Source organism: Bombina bombina, chromosome 1 (genome assembly GCF_027579735.1).
Source record: "Bombina bombina isolate aBomBom1 chromosome 1, aBomBom1.pri, whole genome shotgun sequence".
Classification (NCBI taxonomy): domain Eukaryota; kingdom Metazoa; phylum Chordata; class Amphibia; order Anura; family Bombinatoridae; genus Bombina; species Bombina bombina.
In genome coordinates, this window is record NC_069499.1 from 579,949,935 (window position 1) to 579,963,748 (window position 13,814).

Sequence of the window (13,814 nt, forward strand, 5' to 3'; positions counted from 1 at the left end):
AAACCCACCACCCACACAACCAGCCCCCCCAAATAAAAACCTAAATAAAAAAAACCTAAGCTCCCCATTTCCCTGGAAAGGGCAGTTAGCTCTTTTGCCGCCCAAACCCTAACCTAAAAATACCCTCCACCAATTCACCTTTAAAAAAACCTAACACGAACCCCCTGAAGATCGACTTACCGCGAGACGTCTTCATCCAAGCCGGGACGAAGTCCTCAACGAAGCCGGGAGAAGTCTTCATCCAAGCCGGGCCGAAGTGTTCAACGAAGCCGGGAGAAGTTTTCATCCAAGCCGGGTGAAGTGGTCCTCCAGACGGGCATCTTCTATATTCATTCATCCGGCGCGGTGCGGGTCCATCTTCAAGACATCCGATGCGGAGCATCCTCTTCATCCGACGACTAAAGCTGAATGAAGGAACCTTTAAGTTACATCATCCAAGATGGCGTCCCTTAGATTTCGATTGGCTGATAGAATTCTATCAGCCAATTGGAATTAAGGTAGAAAAAATCCTATTGGCTGATGCAATCAGCCAATAGGATTGAACTTCAATCCTATTGACTGATCCAATCAGCCAATAGGATTGAGCTTGCATTCTATTGGCTGTTCCAATCAGCCAATAGAATGCGAGCTCAATTCTATTGGCTGATTGGATCAGCCAATAGGATTGAAGTTCAATCCTATTGCCTGATTGCATCAGCCAATAGGATTTTTTTCTACCTTAATTCCGATTGTCTGATAGAATTCTATCAGCCAATCGGAATCTAAGGGACGCCATCTTGGATGACATCACTTAAAGGTACTTTCATTCAGCTTTAGTCGTTAAATTGAAGAGGATGCTCAGCGTCGGATGTCTTGAAGATGGACCCGCTCCGCGCCGGATGGATGAAGATAGAAGATGCCGTCTGGATGAAGACTTCTGCCCGTCTGGAGTACCACTTCGCCCGGCTTGGATGAAGACTTCTCCCGGCTTCGTTGAGAACTTCGGCCCGGCTTGGATGAAGATGTCTCCCGGTAAGTCGATCTTCGGGGGGGTTAGTGTTTTTAAGGGTGTATTGGGTGGGGGGTTTTTTAGGTTAGGGTTTGGGCGGCAAAAGAGCTAACTGCCCTTTTAAGGGCAATGCCCATCCAAATGCCCTTTTCAGGGCAATGAGGAGATTAGGTTTTTTTATTTAGGTTTTTATTTGGGGGTTGGTTGTGTGGGTGGTGGGTTTTACTGTTGGGGGGGTTGTTTGTATTTTTTTTTACAGGTAAAAGAGCTGATTACTTTGGGCCAATGCCCCGCAAGAGGCCCTTTTAAGGGCTATTGGCAGTTTAGTTTAGGTTAGGGTTTTTTTTTTATTTTGGGGCGCTTTTTTATTTTAATAGGGCTATTAGATTAGGTGTAATTAGTTTAAATATCTGTAGTTTAGTGTTTGTTTTTTTGGACTTTAGATAATTTAATTTAATTTATTTAATAGTATTTCATTTATTTAATTATAGTGTAGAGTTAGGTGTTAGTGTAACTTAGGTTAGGTTTTATTTTACAGGTACTTTTGTATTTATTTTAGCTTGGTAGTTAGTAAATAGTTAATAACTATTTAGTAACTATTCTACCTAGTTAAAATAAATACAAATTTAGCTGTGAAATAAAAATAAACCCTAATCTAGATGCAATGTAACTATTAGTTATTTTGTAGCTAGCTTAGGGTTTATTTTACAGGTAAGTATTTAGTTTTAAATAGGAATAATGTAGTTAATGATAGTAATTTTATTTAGATTTATTTAAATTATATTTAAGTAAGGGGGTGTTAGGGCTAGGGTTAGACTTAGGTTTAGGGTTAATACATTTAATATAGTGGCGGCGACGTTGCAGGCGGCAGATTAGGGGTTAATAAATGTAGGTAGGTGGCGGCGATGTTAGGACGGCAGATTAGGGGTTAATATTATTTAACTAATGTTTGCGAGGCGGGAGTGCGGCGGTTTAGGGGTAAATATGTTTATTATAGTGGCGGCGACATTAGGAATGGCAGATTAGGGGTTAATAAATGTAGGTAGGTTGCGGCGACATAGAGGGTGGCAGATTAGGGGTTAATAAATATAATGTAGGTGGCAGCGATGTTGGGGCAGCAGATTAGGGGTTAATAAGTATAATGTAGGTGGCGGCGGTGTCCGGAGCGGCAGATTAGGGGTTAATAATTATAATGTAGGTGTCGGCGATGTCGGGGGCTGCAGATTAGGGGTTAATAAGTGTAAGATTAGGGGTGTTTAAACTCTGCGTTCATGTTAGGGTGTTAGATGTAAAAATAAATTTTATTTCCCCATAGGAATCAATGGGGCTGCATTACTCAGTTTTACGCTGCTTTTTTGCAGGTGTTAGATTTTTTTTCAGCCGGATACCCGTTGATACCTATGGGCAAATCGTGCACGAGCACGTTACACCAGCTCACCACTGACTTAAGAAGCGCTGGTATTGAAGTGAGATTTGGAGCAAAATTTTGCTCTACGCTCACTTTTTGTCTTTTAACGCCGGGTTTGTAAAAACCCGTAATACCAGCGTTGCAGAAAAGTGAGCGGTGAGAGAAAACTGCTCGTTAGCACTGCACCCCGGTTACCGCAAAACTCGTAATCTAGGCGTATGTTTCTGTTAAAAATATCTAAAAATGCAGCAGAGAAACTGCGTAAATTGATAAGGTGCGAAAAGGTCATCGGGAAATACAGCTTGTCTAAACTGGCAGCAATGGTTACACCTTTAAGCTAATTACACATTCATATTTTTGGTTATGTTATTAGGATACACATTTACATACCTTTAAAATGTTTCTATTTTTACATGCATTTTCCCATAAATTGGTCAATAACTGCGACCCTAAAAGTCTTTTTTGTTTGAACCTTTTTCTCAAATTGCTTAAAAACAACCAAATACATAAAAAAAACAGAAAAAAATTCCATAAGCTGAGACTTTATTAAAAAAAAAAAACCACACAAACATTCTACTGCATATTACGAAAATAACTGACCAGACATCAAAAGCAGGAAGAAAATGTATAGGATTGACTATAGATGCAGCGGTTTTAGCACAGAGATATACTTTTGTGTGCAGAACATAAAAGAATAAATCTAATTTGCATGCAAAATTAATCTTCATTTAACAAAAAGACAAATGATTGCGCTGAATCACCGTTTTGTTTTAAATTGAGACTCCTGTAGTGGTAGAGATACAGAATATTTCTTAATCTTATACTTCCTTCTAGGCTGAGAAGGAAGTGGGAAATCACACAACAGCTTTGTGTTCTACTGGTCAGCACTTCTGCTGGTAGATCTCAATGTACCTTTTGGCCACAGCTACATTAGCATGTTCTTCTAACTTATTGGTTATACGTTTGTCATCATTTCAAGTTAATGATATGATTGGTATCCATTGGAATCAATGTTTGTTTTGTACATTTTTTGTTTCTTTAAATTCCAGTTCTCAAATCCCACTAACAAGACAGATTTTACATTTGAATTGTTAATGGGATTTGAGCGCAAGAGTTGTAAACCACTGTCTTAGGCGATATTCTAAGGTAAGGTTTTTTACCTTTAAAAATAACAATAAAAAACAATACTTTTTGCAGCATGCATTTTCTGTCTTGTATTCTCTACAGAAAGCAAAACCCTACGAAGTAGCAGTGGATGTTGGCTGTGGAACTGGAAGATATACTGAGCTACTTGCTTCTCATTTCCAGAAGGTTCTTGCTTTTGACAGCAGTGAATCTCAGATAAATGAGGCCAAGAGAGTTGGCTCATCCAAGAATGTCCATTATCAGTAAGTTTAACATAACTATTCAAAGAAATATTTGTAATATTGCTTTACTTGTAAGTTAAAAACTAGCAGTGTCTTTTATATGTTTTGGGGAACAAAAGAATAGACTGGAAAGAGACTGTTACACTATAATAGATCCATGATCTATCTATCCATGCACACAAATACAGATCCCGTGCAACACAGACTTCCCTGGATGGAGGACTTGTAAATATTTGACTCATGCAAAGTCAGTGTTGTATTTCAGTTTCATAAACATCTCAACTTTACACATTACAATTTAGGTGGTTAATCAAGAATGGTATCAAAGTCAAGAATGCCAAATTTGCACACTGGTGATTTATGTAAGATATTATTGCCTTGATTATATGAGGAAAAATATCTCTGTAGAAAGATGAAAAAAGACAGTGTGGCACCAAGTATAATAGTACCAAAGAGTACAGCTTAACTTGATTCCACTTGCAAATATTTAGTACTCTTTACATACACCTCTGCTAAAAGATGTAAGGTGGAACAGGTTGGCTATAGAGGAGATAGGCACAAGAGCTGTTAATGTGCCAAGGGATATCCGTAGGTGAGGTCAGAAGAGAGCCTGGGTCAGCCAAGAGCTCCGTCCATGAGAGGGCAATGCAATAGATAGGGCCAAAGTCATTAACAGTCCTCAAGGCAACAGTCTAAACAAAAGGCAAAAGAGAGATCAGAATTAAGGTCAAGGTCATTAATAGGAAATCCGTTCAAAGATGTGTCAGACGAGAAGGAGCAAGAAGGCTCAGAGTCGTAACAGATTTCCAGGGGTCAAGTAGCCAGGAGGTCAAGTAGCCAGGACAATAGGAAGCAGAAAAGGAGGCAACAGGTAGTGGAGGCAAAGAAACCAGGAACATCTAGGAGGGTACCTGGGGGCTGGGGCAAATGATGACTTGTCACTAGAATAACCAAGCAAAGCGTGGAAATCTTCATAGGGCCTTGTCTGATATCATCATTATTTGAAGGAATACCACTTGATTCAGTGCTATCCTTTGGCAAGCTGACCCACACATGACTCATTTAAATATTAGCGTGGTCTTGTGTGCGCAAGTATTACTTAGCACGTTTCTAGAGGAGAGATAATGGGTTAGCACAGCTAATACAAGCTTAGGATTCAACAGCGTGTCTTGATATAGCGCACTTGAAGACAAAGCACCAGAAGATAGTGTGGTGAAAGTTACTCTGCCTGGCTTTGGACTTATAGTGCACCTGGGGAACATAGCGCGGTTGACCGGCACCTAATTGGTGTTACTGTATACACATTGGGTGTTTTTTTGTGTTATTTATTACTTTTTATTTATTTTGCTTTGTTTGGGAGTAGGGAGTGGGTTCTATTTATTATGGTTTATTTTACAGTAGGAAGGGGTGAATAGCTTTTAAAATATAGATTTTCTTCAAATATTTATATTTAAATACTTACACCTAGATTACAAGTTTTGTACTATAGATGGTTCAAAATGAACGCAACAGAAGGTGCGTTATTTCACTCTCCATAGCACTGCCATTACGAGTTTTGAAAAAGCCCCCTTGTGCATGCGATATGGTTGCAATGAGCTCCATACCGCACAAAATACAAACACCGCTTTGACATGCACGCTTTCCCCATAGACATCACCAGGGAGAAAGTGTTCGAAAAAAACTAACACCTGCGACCGCGGAATGAAAACGCTCCGTAAACGCAATCCCATTGATGTCTAAGGGAAAAAAGTTACGTTTAAACCTAACACCCTAACATAAACCCACATCTAAACACCCCTAATCTGCTGCCCCCGACTTTGATAACACCTACATAAACTTATTAACACCCAATCTGCTGCCCCCGACATCGCCACCACCAAAATAAATCTATTGACCCCTAACCTGCCGCTCCCGATATCGCCACCACAGTAATAAAGTTATCAACCCTTATTCCCCCGCACCCCAACATCGCCCACACTATAATAAAGGTATTAACCCCTAAACCTCTGGCCTCCCACATCACTGTCACTAAATAAATCTATTAACCCCTAAACCGCCAGCACCCCACAACTAAAATAAAATAAAAACTTACCTGGGAAATTAAACTGGGAAATTAAACTAACATTACTATTATACTAAAATTAAAATAACTATTAATTAATTAATTAATTAAATGAATTTACTCATTAAAAAACATAACACTACTAAAAAATTAAATCTACAGTTTCAAAAAGTACTAAATTACAAAAAATGTTAAAATACTAAATTATGAAAAATAACAAACGAAATTATCCAAAATAAAAACAATTACACCTAATCTTATAGCCCTATCAAAATAACCCCCCCCAAATAAATGAAACCCTAGCCTACAATAAACTACCAATAGCCCTTAAAAGAGCCTTTTGTAGGGCATTGCCCTAAAGAAATCAGCTTTTTTTCCTGTAAAAAAAAATACAAAGACTCCCCCAACAGTAAAACCCACCACCCAACCAACCCTCCAAAATAAAAAACCTAACACTAACCCCCGACGATCTACTAACAGTTTTTGAAGTCCGGACATCCATCCTCATCCAGGCAGCAAAGTCTTCATCTAGGCAGTGAGGTCTTCATCCATCCAGGAAGCGTCTTCTATCTTCATCCAGACGGCATCTTCTATCTTCATCCCGGCGGTGCGGAGCAGCTTCATCCTGAAGATATCCGGCGCCGAGCATCCTCTTTATATGGTTGCCGCTGTATACTGAATCTTTAATGCAAGGGAGCCTTCCTTTTCAAAATGTCATCCCTTGCATTCCTATTGGCTGATTTGATTTTGGAAATTCAAATCACCCAATAAGATGAGAGCTACTGAAATCCTATTGGCTGTTCAAATCAGCCAACAGGATGAGAGCTACTGAAATTCTATTGGTGTCATGATATGTTTAACTTTGCCTGTTTGTGTTATTCTGATTGCCATTCCTGTACCTTTAAATCATTTTACCAATTTGTCTCAGCTATATAAGCCCCCTCCCACATCATTACCTTGCTTGATATTGTTTCGCATTTCCTAAATGTGTTTCAGCTTGCCCTAACAGGGGATCCTATTTCTCCTAACAAGCTAATCCTCTGCCTTCAGCAGATTTCCACTCTGCTGCAGCTAACTTCGCTCCTGCAATAACCAGCTGTAGAGGACAGCTGATCTCTTCCTACAGCTTCCGCTTGCGGTGACGTCACACTCCAACTTCGGCTAGCGCTGCCGCTCTGAACTGCCATCAAGGATTTACCTCTCTAACCGCTCTGTCTAAGCGCTTTCAAAGTATTCAGTACCAGGTACCTGTTGATTCTTATGCTGATTGTATATACTTATCCTGCCAGCTAGAAATTTACCTTATCTTGATTTTCATTGAATTCTATTATGCTGCCTGTCTCACACATCACGCTGTGTTACTTTACACTGGTATATAGATAAGGGTTTTCTTGCTGCTTGTACCTCCCCAGTTGCCTTTTACAGCTATAGAAACTTCCTTGCTCTTGTATTACCTGCCAGCAATTGCTGTGATTAAACCTGTGTAATCATTATACATCCCTACAGTTTTCATTGTTACTATCAGGTTCAATCCTTGCTACATATAAACCTCTTATATCTCAGCAGTTGTGGTTCAACAACCTATTACCTATCTTACCAGAATTAATCCATTGTTACAGAATATCAAGCCATATATAAAGATGGACCTAGCTGAGATTTCAAGTACTATACAAACTCTCTCCCAGAAAGTGGATAACTGATGGGCTTAATACATTAAAACAAGAAAATGTGGGGTTAAAAGCTTACATCAAAGATTTTGTTGATAGCAGAACTAGGTTCCAGGAACCTCAAGTTAGTCTCCCAGAGTTGTTTTCCGGTGATAGAAAACAATTTAGGGATTTTAAGAATTAATGTCTCTTATTATTTGCACTAAAGGCTTATACTTACCCTAATGACAGAGTTAAAGTTATGACCCACATCTCCTATTTAAGGGCTGACCCTAGGAGCTGGGCTAACTCCTTTCTAGAAAATAATGATGATATTCTAAACTCCCTGGAATCTTTCCTTTCTGCACTTGGCCAGCTTTATGATGACCCATATAAGCAATTAACCGCTGAAACATCTATGCGGTCATTAAAACAGAAAAAAAGGGATGTAGAGGAATATATATCAGATTTTAAGAGGCTAGCCAAAGATACTCAGTGGAATAACTTATCACTAAAAAACCAATTCCGCCTAGGTATGTCAGAACCTATTAAGGATGAGCTCTCACGTATAGAGATACCCCAGACCTTAGAGGAACTAATACATTTATCTATTAGTATTGATAGAAGGCTGAGAGAGAGACAGCATGAGAGAGCATATCATGATAGCACATACAAAAAACATACTCCCTCAACTATCTCCTCCACTCATCATAAGACCACTACTGAACCCATGGACATCGCCTTCCTGAAGGGTCCCTTGAGCAACCAGGAAAAACTACGTTGACGCACCCTGAATTTGTGCATGTACTGTGCTTCAGATGAACACACGGTAAAGGCCTGTCCTATCTTACCGAAACAGAACAAGGGTAAGAGCTGCTATCCTTATTTTTCTATAAACACTGTCTCATATCCTAACACTTACTGTAACCTGCCTCTTTCCTTGCAGTGGGACCAACTCCGGCTGACCGTTACCGGGATAATTGACTCTGGTGCATCTGCCTCTTATATTGATGTGTTGTTTGCCACAAAAAATAAAATTCCACTAATAAAAAAAAAAAGACTCCTGTTCCATTAAGGGGAATAGATGGGGAGGTCTTATCCTCAGGTCCGGTAGTACATGAAACTATACCCTTATTACTTACTACTCATGACCACCATAGGGAGTATATCTCTTTTGATGTCATTACATCCCCTGTCTATCCTCTCATTTTAGGTCTCCAATGGTTGAAACAACATAATCCTTGCATTAACTGGTCCAATCTCACTATAAAGTTTAATTCTGAGTATTGTATAAATACCTGCTTCCCTGCTTTATTATTACAAACTCCTGAAAAAATACAAGAAACTGTAATTCCTTCTGAGTATTCAGACTTTCTTGACGTTTTTATCAAAAAGGAGTCCCTAAACTTACCACCACATCGTAAATATGACTGCCCCATTGAACTCTTACCCGGGGCAGTCATACCGTGTGGGCATATCTTCCCTCTGTCCAAACCAGAGTTAGACCACTTAAAATCTTACATAGATGAAAATATACAGAAGGGTTTCATAAGACCATCTACCTCCCCTGCGGCTGCTGGGATGTTTTTTGTGAAAAATAAGGATGGCTCTCTTAGACCCATTGTGGACTATAGGCAACTAAACAAGGTGACACTTAAGAACCGTTACCCATTGCCCCTTATTACACAACTAATTGAACAACTGGAAGGTGCCAAAGTTTTCACTAAGCTGGACTTACGAGGTGCATATAATATCGTACGTATGAGAGCTGGGGACGAGTGGCTGACGGCGTTTCGTACCCGTTACGGTCTATACGAATACACCGTCATACCATTCGGTCTCTGCAACGCTCCGGCAACCTTCCAGCACTTTATCAACGATATTTTCAAGGATATCATTGACACCTTCATCGTGATCTACCTTGATGACATCTTGATATATTCCAAAACAACTAAGGACCATGTCATACATGTTAGACAAGTACTCTCACGACTTCGCTCACATTCTCTTTACGCTAAGGCTGAGAAGTGTATATTCCACACAAACAATATCTCATTCCTTGGATACAGGATCTCAGAGTCGGGTATACAGATGGATGACTCTAAAATTACCTCCATACTGAATTGGCCTCAACCGTCGAATAGGAAACAAGTACAGAGCTTTTTAGGCTTTGTGAATTTTTACAGAAAATGTATAAAACATTTTTGCTGTTATTGCCAAACCTCTTACTGATTTAACAAAGTCTCTTCATAAATTCCTGTGGACCACAGCTTCACAAAACGCTTTTGACTTGTTAAAATTTTTTTTACCACGGCTCCTATCCTACGACACCCAAACAGTCAGCTCCAATTCGTATTGGAGGTTGATGCCTCAGATTGTGCCATCGGTGCTGTGCTCTCACAAAGAGATGATCTGAATAAACCATTACATCCAGTCGCCTATTATTCCAGATGTTTAACCACCCCAGAAATGCACTATCCTATTGGCGATAAGGAACTGCTCGCCATCAAGGTTGCCTTCGAACAGTGGCGCCACCTGCTGGAGGGTGTTACTCATCCTACCCTAGTCTTTACAGACCACCGCAATTTGCAGTACCTTAAATCCACGAAAACTCTTTCCGCTTGTCAAGTTCGATGGAACTTATACTTCTCCAGATTTGATTACCTGGACATTCATCCTTTTCTTTTCAAAACAGTCTATCATACCTGAAAATAAGTTCCTCCTCTTCTTCCTTGATTCTATCCCTTATTTTAGGGAAGAACAACATCAAGATATAACAAAACCACTACATCTTTTAAAACAAAATGATGATTCCTTGTACTATCATGGTGAAAGGTTATATGTACCACCCTCTACTAGAAAATTGTTACTTCATTCTGCCCACGACTCTCCACTTGCAGGTCATACTGGCATACACAAAACCCAGGATCTTATTAACAGGTCGTATTGGTGGCCTGATATGAGCACTGACATAACGGACTATATCAACTCTTGTTCTATCTGTGCCACTTCCAAAAGATCAAAACATCGACCCTATGGGTTACTAATGCCTCTTCCTACTCCAACACGACCATGGGCAGAGATTGCCTTAGATTATATTGTGGATCTTCCAAGATCAAATCATAATATCACAATCCTAGTTGTGGTAGATTTGTTCAGCAAAATGTTGCATCTGATACCTTTTCGTAAGTTACCTTCTGCTGCGGAAACAATACAATTACTTTTACATAACGTTTTCAGACTACATGGCCTTCCACAATAGATTTTTTCTGACCGAGGTTCCCAGTTTACTAGTGGCTTGTGGTCAGAATTCTGCAAGGTCTTCAACATTGACAAACGGCTCTCAACTTCTTACCATCCCCAGACCAACGGGCAAACCGAGAGGTCTAACCAAAGCATAGAACATTCCTACGATGCTACTGCCAAGTCAACCAGGATACCTGGTCCCAACATCTCCCTTACGCAGAATTTGCGTTCAATAACACTATTCATTCCACTACCAAACAGTCACCATTTTTCATAAATTATGGCTTCCATCCTACTTTCCAACTACTTCCAGAAGGAACCTCTTCACCACATATCAGTGATCTCTCTAACGTAATCTCTTCAAATTTCACGATAGTTTCTCAGGCTATAGAAGAAGCAAAAAACAAACAAAAGAAATACTACGACCTAAGAAGGTGTACTAAACCCTGTTATTCACTCGGTGATTTGGTTGTCTACCAAGAACCTGAGGCTAAATACTCCTAGTAAAAAACTCACACCTCTATACATCGGTCCTTATCCCATAACCAAAATCATCAATGATAACGCTGTTCGCCTACAACTACCAAGCACTCTCAAGGTACACCCAGCGTTCCATGTCTCCTTGATTAAACCTTATCGAACCGTTCGGGACCCAACTCCCAACCAACGGATTTGTCCTGTGACCATCGATCCCAACGTTGAATATGAGGTCCACTCTATCTTGGATTCCAGGGTCTCCCGTGGACATCTACAGTACTTGATATGATGGAAGGGTTATTCTGAGGAACATAACTCCTGGGAACCAGCTGTTAACATATCTGCCCCAAGGCTTATTTCTCGCTTTCACCAGAGGAACCCTGACCGTGAGAGGCTCATTTGGGTGGGGCAATCCTGTCATGATATGTTTAACTTTGCCTTTTTGTGTTATTCTGATTGCCATTCCTGTACCTTTAAATCATTTTACCAATTTGTCTCAGCTATATAAGCCTCCTCCCACTTCATTACCTTGCTTGATATTGTTTCGCATTTCCAAAATGTGTTTCAGCTTGCCCTAACAGGGGATCCTATTGCTCCTAACAAGCTAATCCTCTGCCTTCAGCAGATTTCCACTCTGCTGCAGCTAACTTCGCTCCTGCAATAACCAGCTGTACAGGACAGCTGATCTCTTCCTACAGCTTCCTCTTGCGGTGATGTCACACGCCAACTTCGGCTAGCGCTGCCGCTCTGAACTGCCATCAAGGATTTACCTCTCTAACCGCTCTGTCTAAGCGCTTTCAAAGTATTCAGTACCAGGTACCTGTTGATTCTTATGCTGATTGTATATACTACAACTTTAGATAAGAAGACAAGAGAGGCGCCAAACATAAAACAATATCGTCTGAACCATGGGCCAATAGCCCCCCCCTGTGTGCAGGATATACTCACAAAGGCTGCGGCACACGTACTGTGCCTGTTGAAGCGGATCAGGACTATTCAGAGTCGCCCGACGGACACACAAAGAAGCCGGTACACGTGACCCCTGTAACCAATAGCAGGCCAATTCACCTGTCAGGTCCGGATCAACGGTCACTCGCTGGAAATAGGTGGTTGCGGTCTCAACCAGGAGAGACACCGGTGTTAGATATGGATTGCACCAGGGCAATAAGTGACAGGTAGCAAGGTGACTCAAATAAAAAGGTTTTATTTAAGATAAAAACAATCACAGCAACGCGTTTCTCAGCAAAATTGCTGTTTCATCAGGCTGTATTACTGACTGCATGATTACACCTTTTATACCTTGCTACACCTGTCTAAAAGGGGCGGATCTGACATGGGATCTTTGTCTGGCTAATCTTTAACTGTTTCTTAACTGTTCATTTTGATATACAATAGTTAGACAAGAATTTTTGAAAAAACCTTACATTTCTTAACTCTAATTAAAGACATATTCAAATCAATGATTACTTATACAATGTAATAGCATAATATTAACAATACAATAATAAAATAAAATAAAATAAAAACCTTGAACCATTTATAAATCTATTCGCCATCCCACCAAAGTCAATTCAAGTTCAGTTAATATTCACACTAATTGTGATATCATAGATATTCAAATGGATATGTGATATAATGATATAAATAAATATATATAGATATAATTAGGATGGTCACATATGAATTATGATATGGATTAACTAGTCAATCTTATAGGTATAAATCGAGAATGATGTATTAAAATATGCAATGATATCATATGTAAAGGGGTTGGTAACACGCCTTTGGCACTATATGGCCCTATTGGTAATGTCCTACAGAAAATAAATATATAAATAAAGTAATCCTTTCTGAATGGGATATAATATGATAGGAGGGGGGAAGTCACCTGGGATACTATAGTTACCAAACTACATATATCACTAGACATATTGGAATACAGATGGAGACCCACTGGACACAAACCCTACTCAAAAGGCTGCCAAATCTATATTAAGATTCAAGCCGTTTGGATGTAGAGTTCTAAGGGTATGTATCCAGTAGGTCTCCCTCTGTCTAAGCCTAGACAGTCGATTATATAAATGTGAAACTGGAATATGTTCAATGGGACATATACTAAAGCAATTAATATTGCCATTATGGTGTAAGTTGCAATGTCTAGGAACACTATGGTTTTTATAATTCTTTTTCATGTTCCTCACGTGTTCGGACCATCTAATACTGAGGCGCCTGCAGGTTCTACCTACGTACTGTACCCCACATACACAGGACAGTAGATATATTACATATCTCGATGCACATGTAATGTGCCCAATTATCGAATAGTGTTTCTTGGTGATATTTGATTTAAATGTAGTTTGTTGTTGTGTGATCTCGACACAGAGTTTGCATCTCCTGTCTTTGCATCTAAAAGCACCTACTGGTATATTACCCACTCGTTGGCGACTATTAAGAATTTTGTGCTTAACGATCTTACTGGGAGCTAAAAGAGATTTTAAGCTTGGTGCTTTTTTGTATACTATCCTAGGTTTATTACCCACCAGATTGCCTAATATAGGGTCTTTTTTAATTATACCCCAATGTTTATTGATAATTTGACGTATTTTTTTATGATTACAAT

General features: G+C 39.7%; 1 protein-coding gene across 1 annotated transcript in view; it reads left to right on the forward strand.

The window, feature by feature from the left end:
• Positions 1–13,814, forward strand: part of LOC128645668 (uncharacterized) — a 305,492-nt gene that overhangs the window by 135,419 nt on the left and 156,259 nt on the right. The window contains exon 4 of the mRNA XM_053698821.1: positions 3,624–3,784. Within this exon, the coding sequence (XP_053554796.1) occupies positions 3,624–3,784 (161 nt within the window). The remainder of the gene's footprint in view (positions 1–3,623; positions 3,785–13,814) is intronic.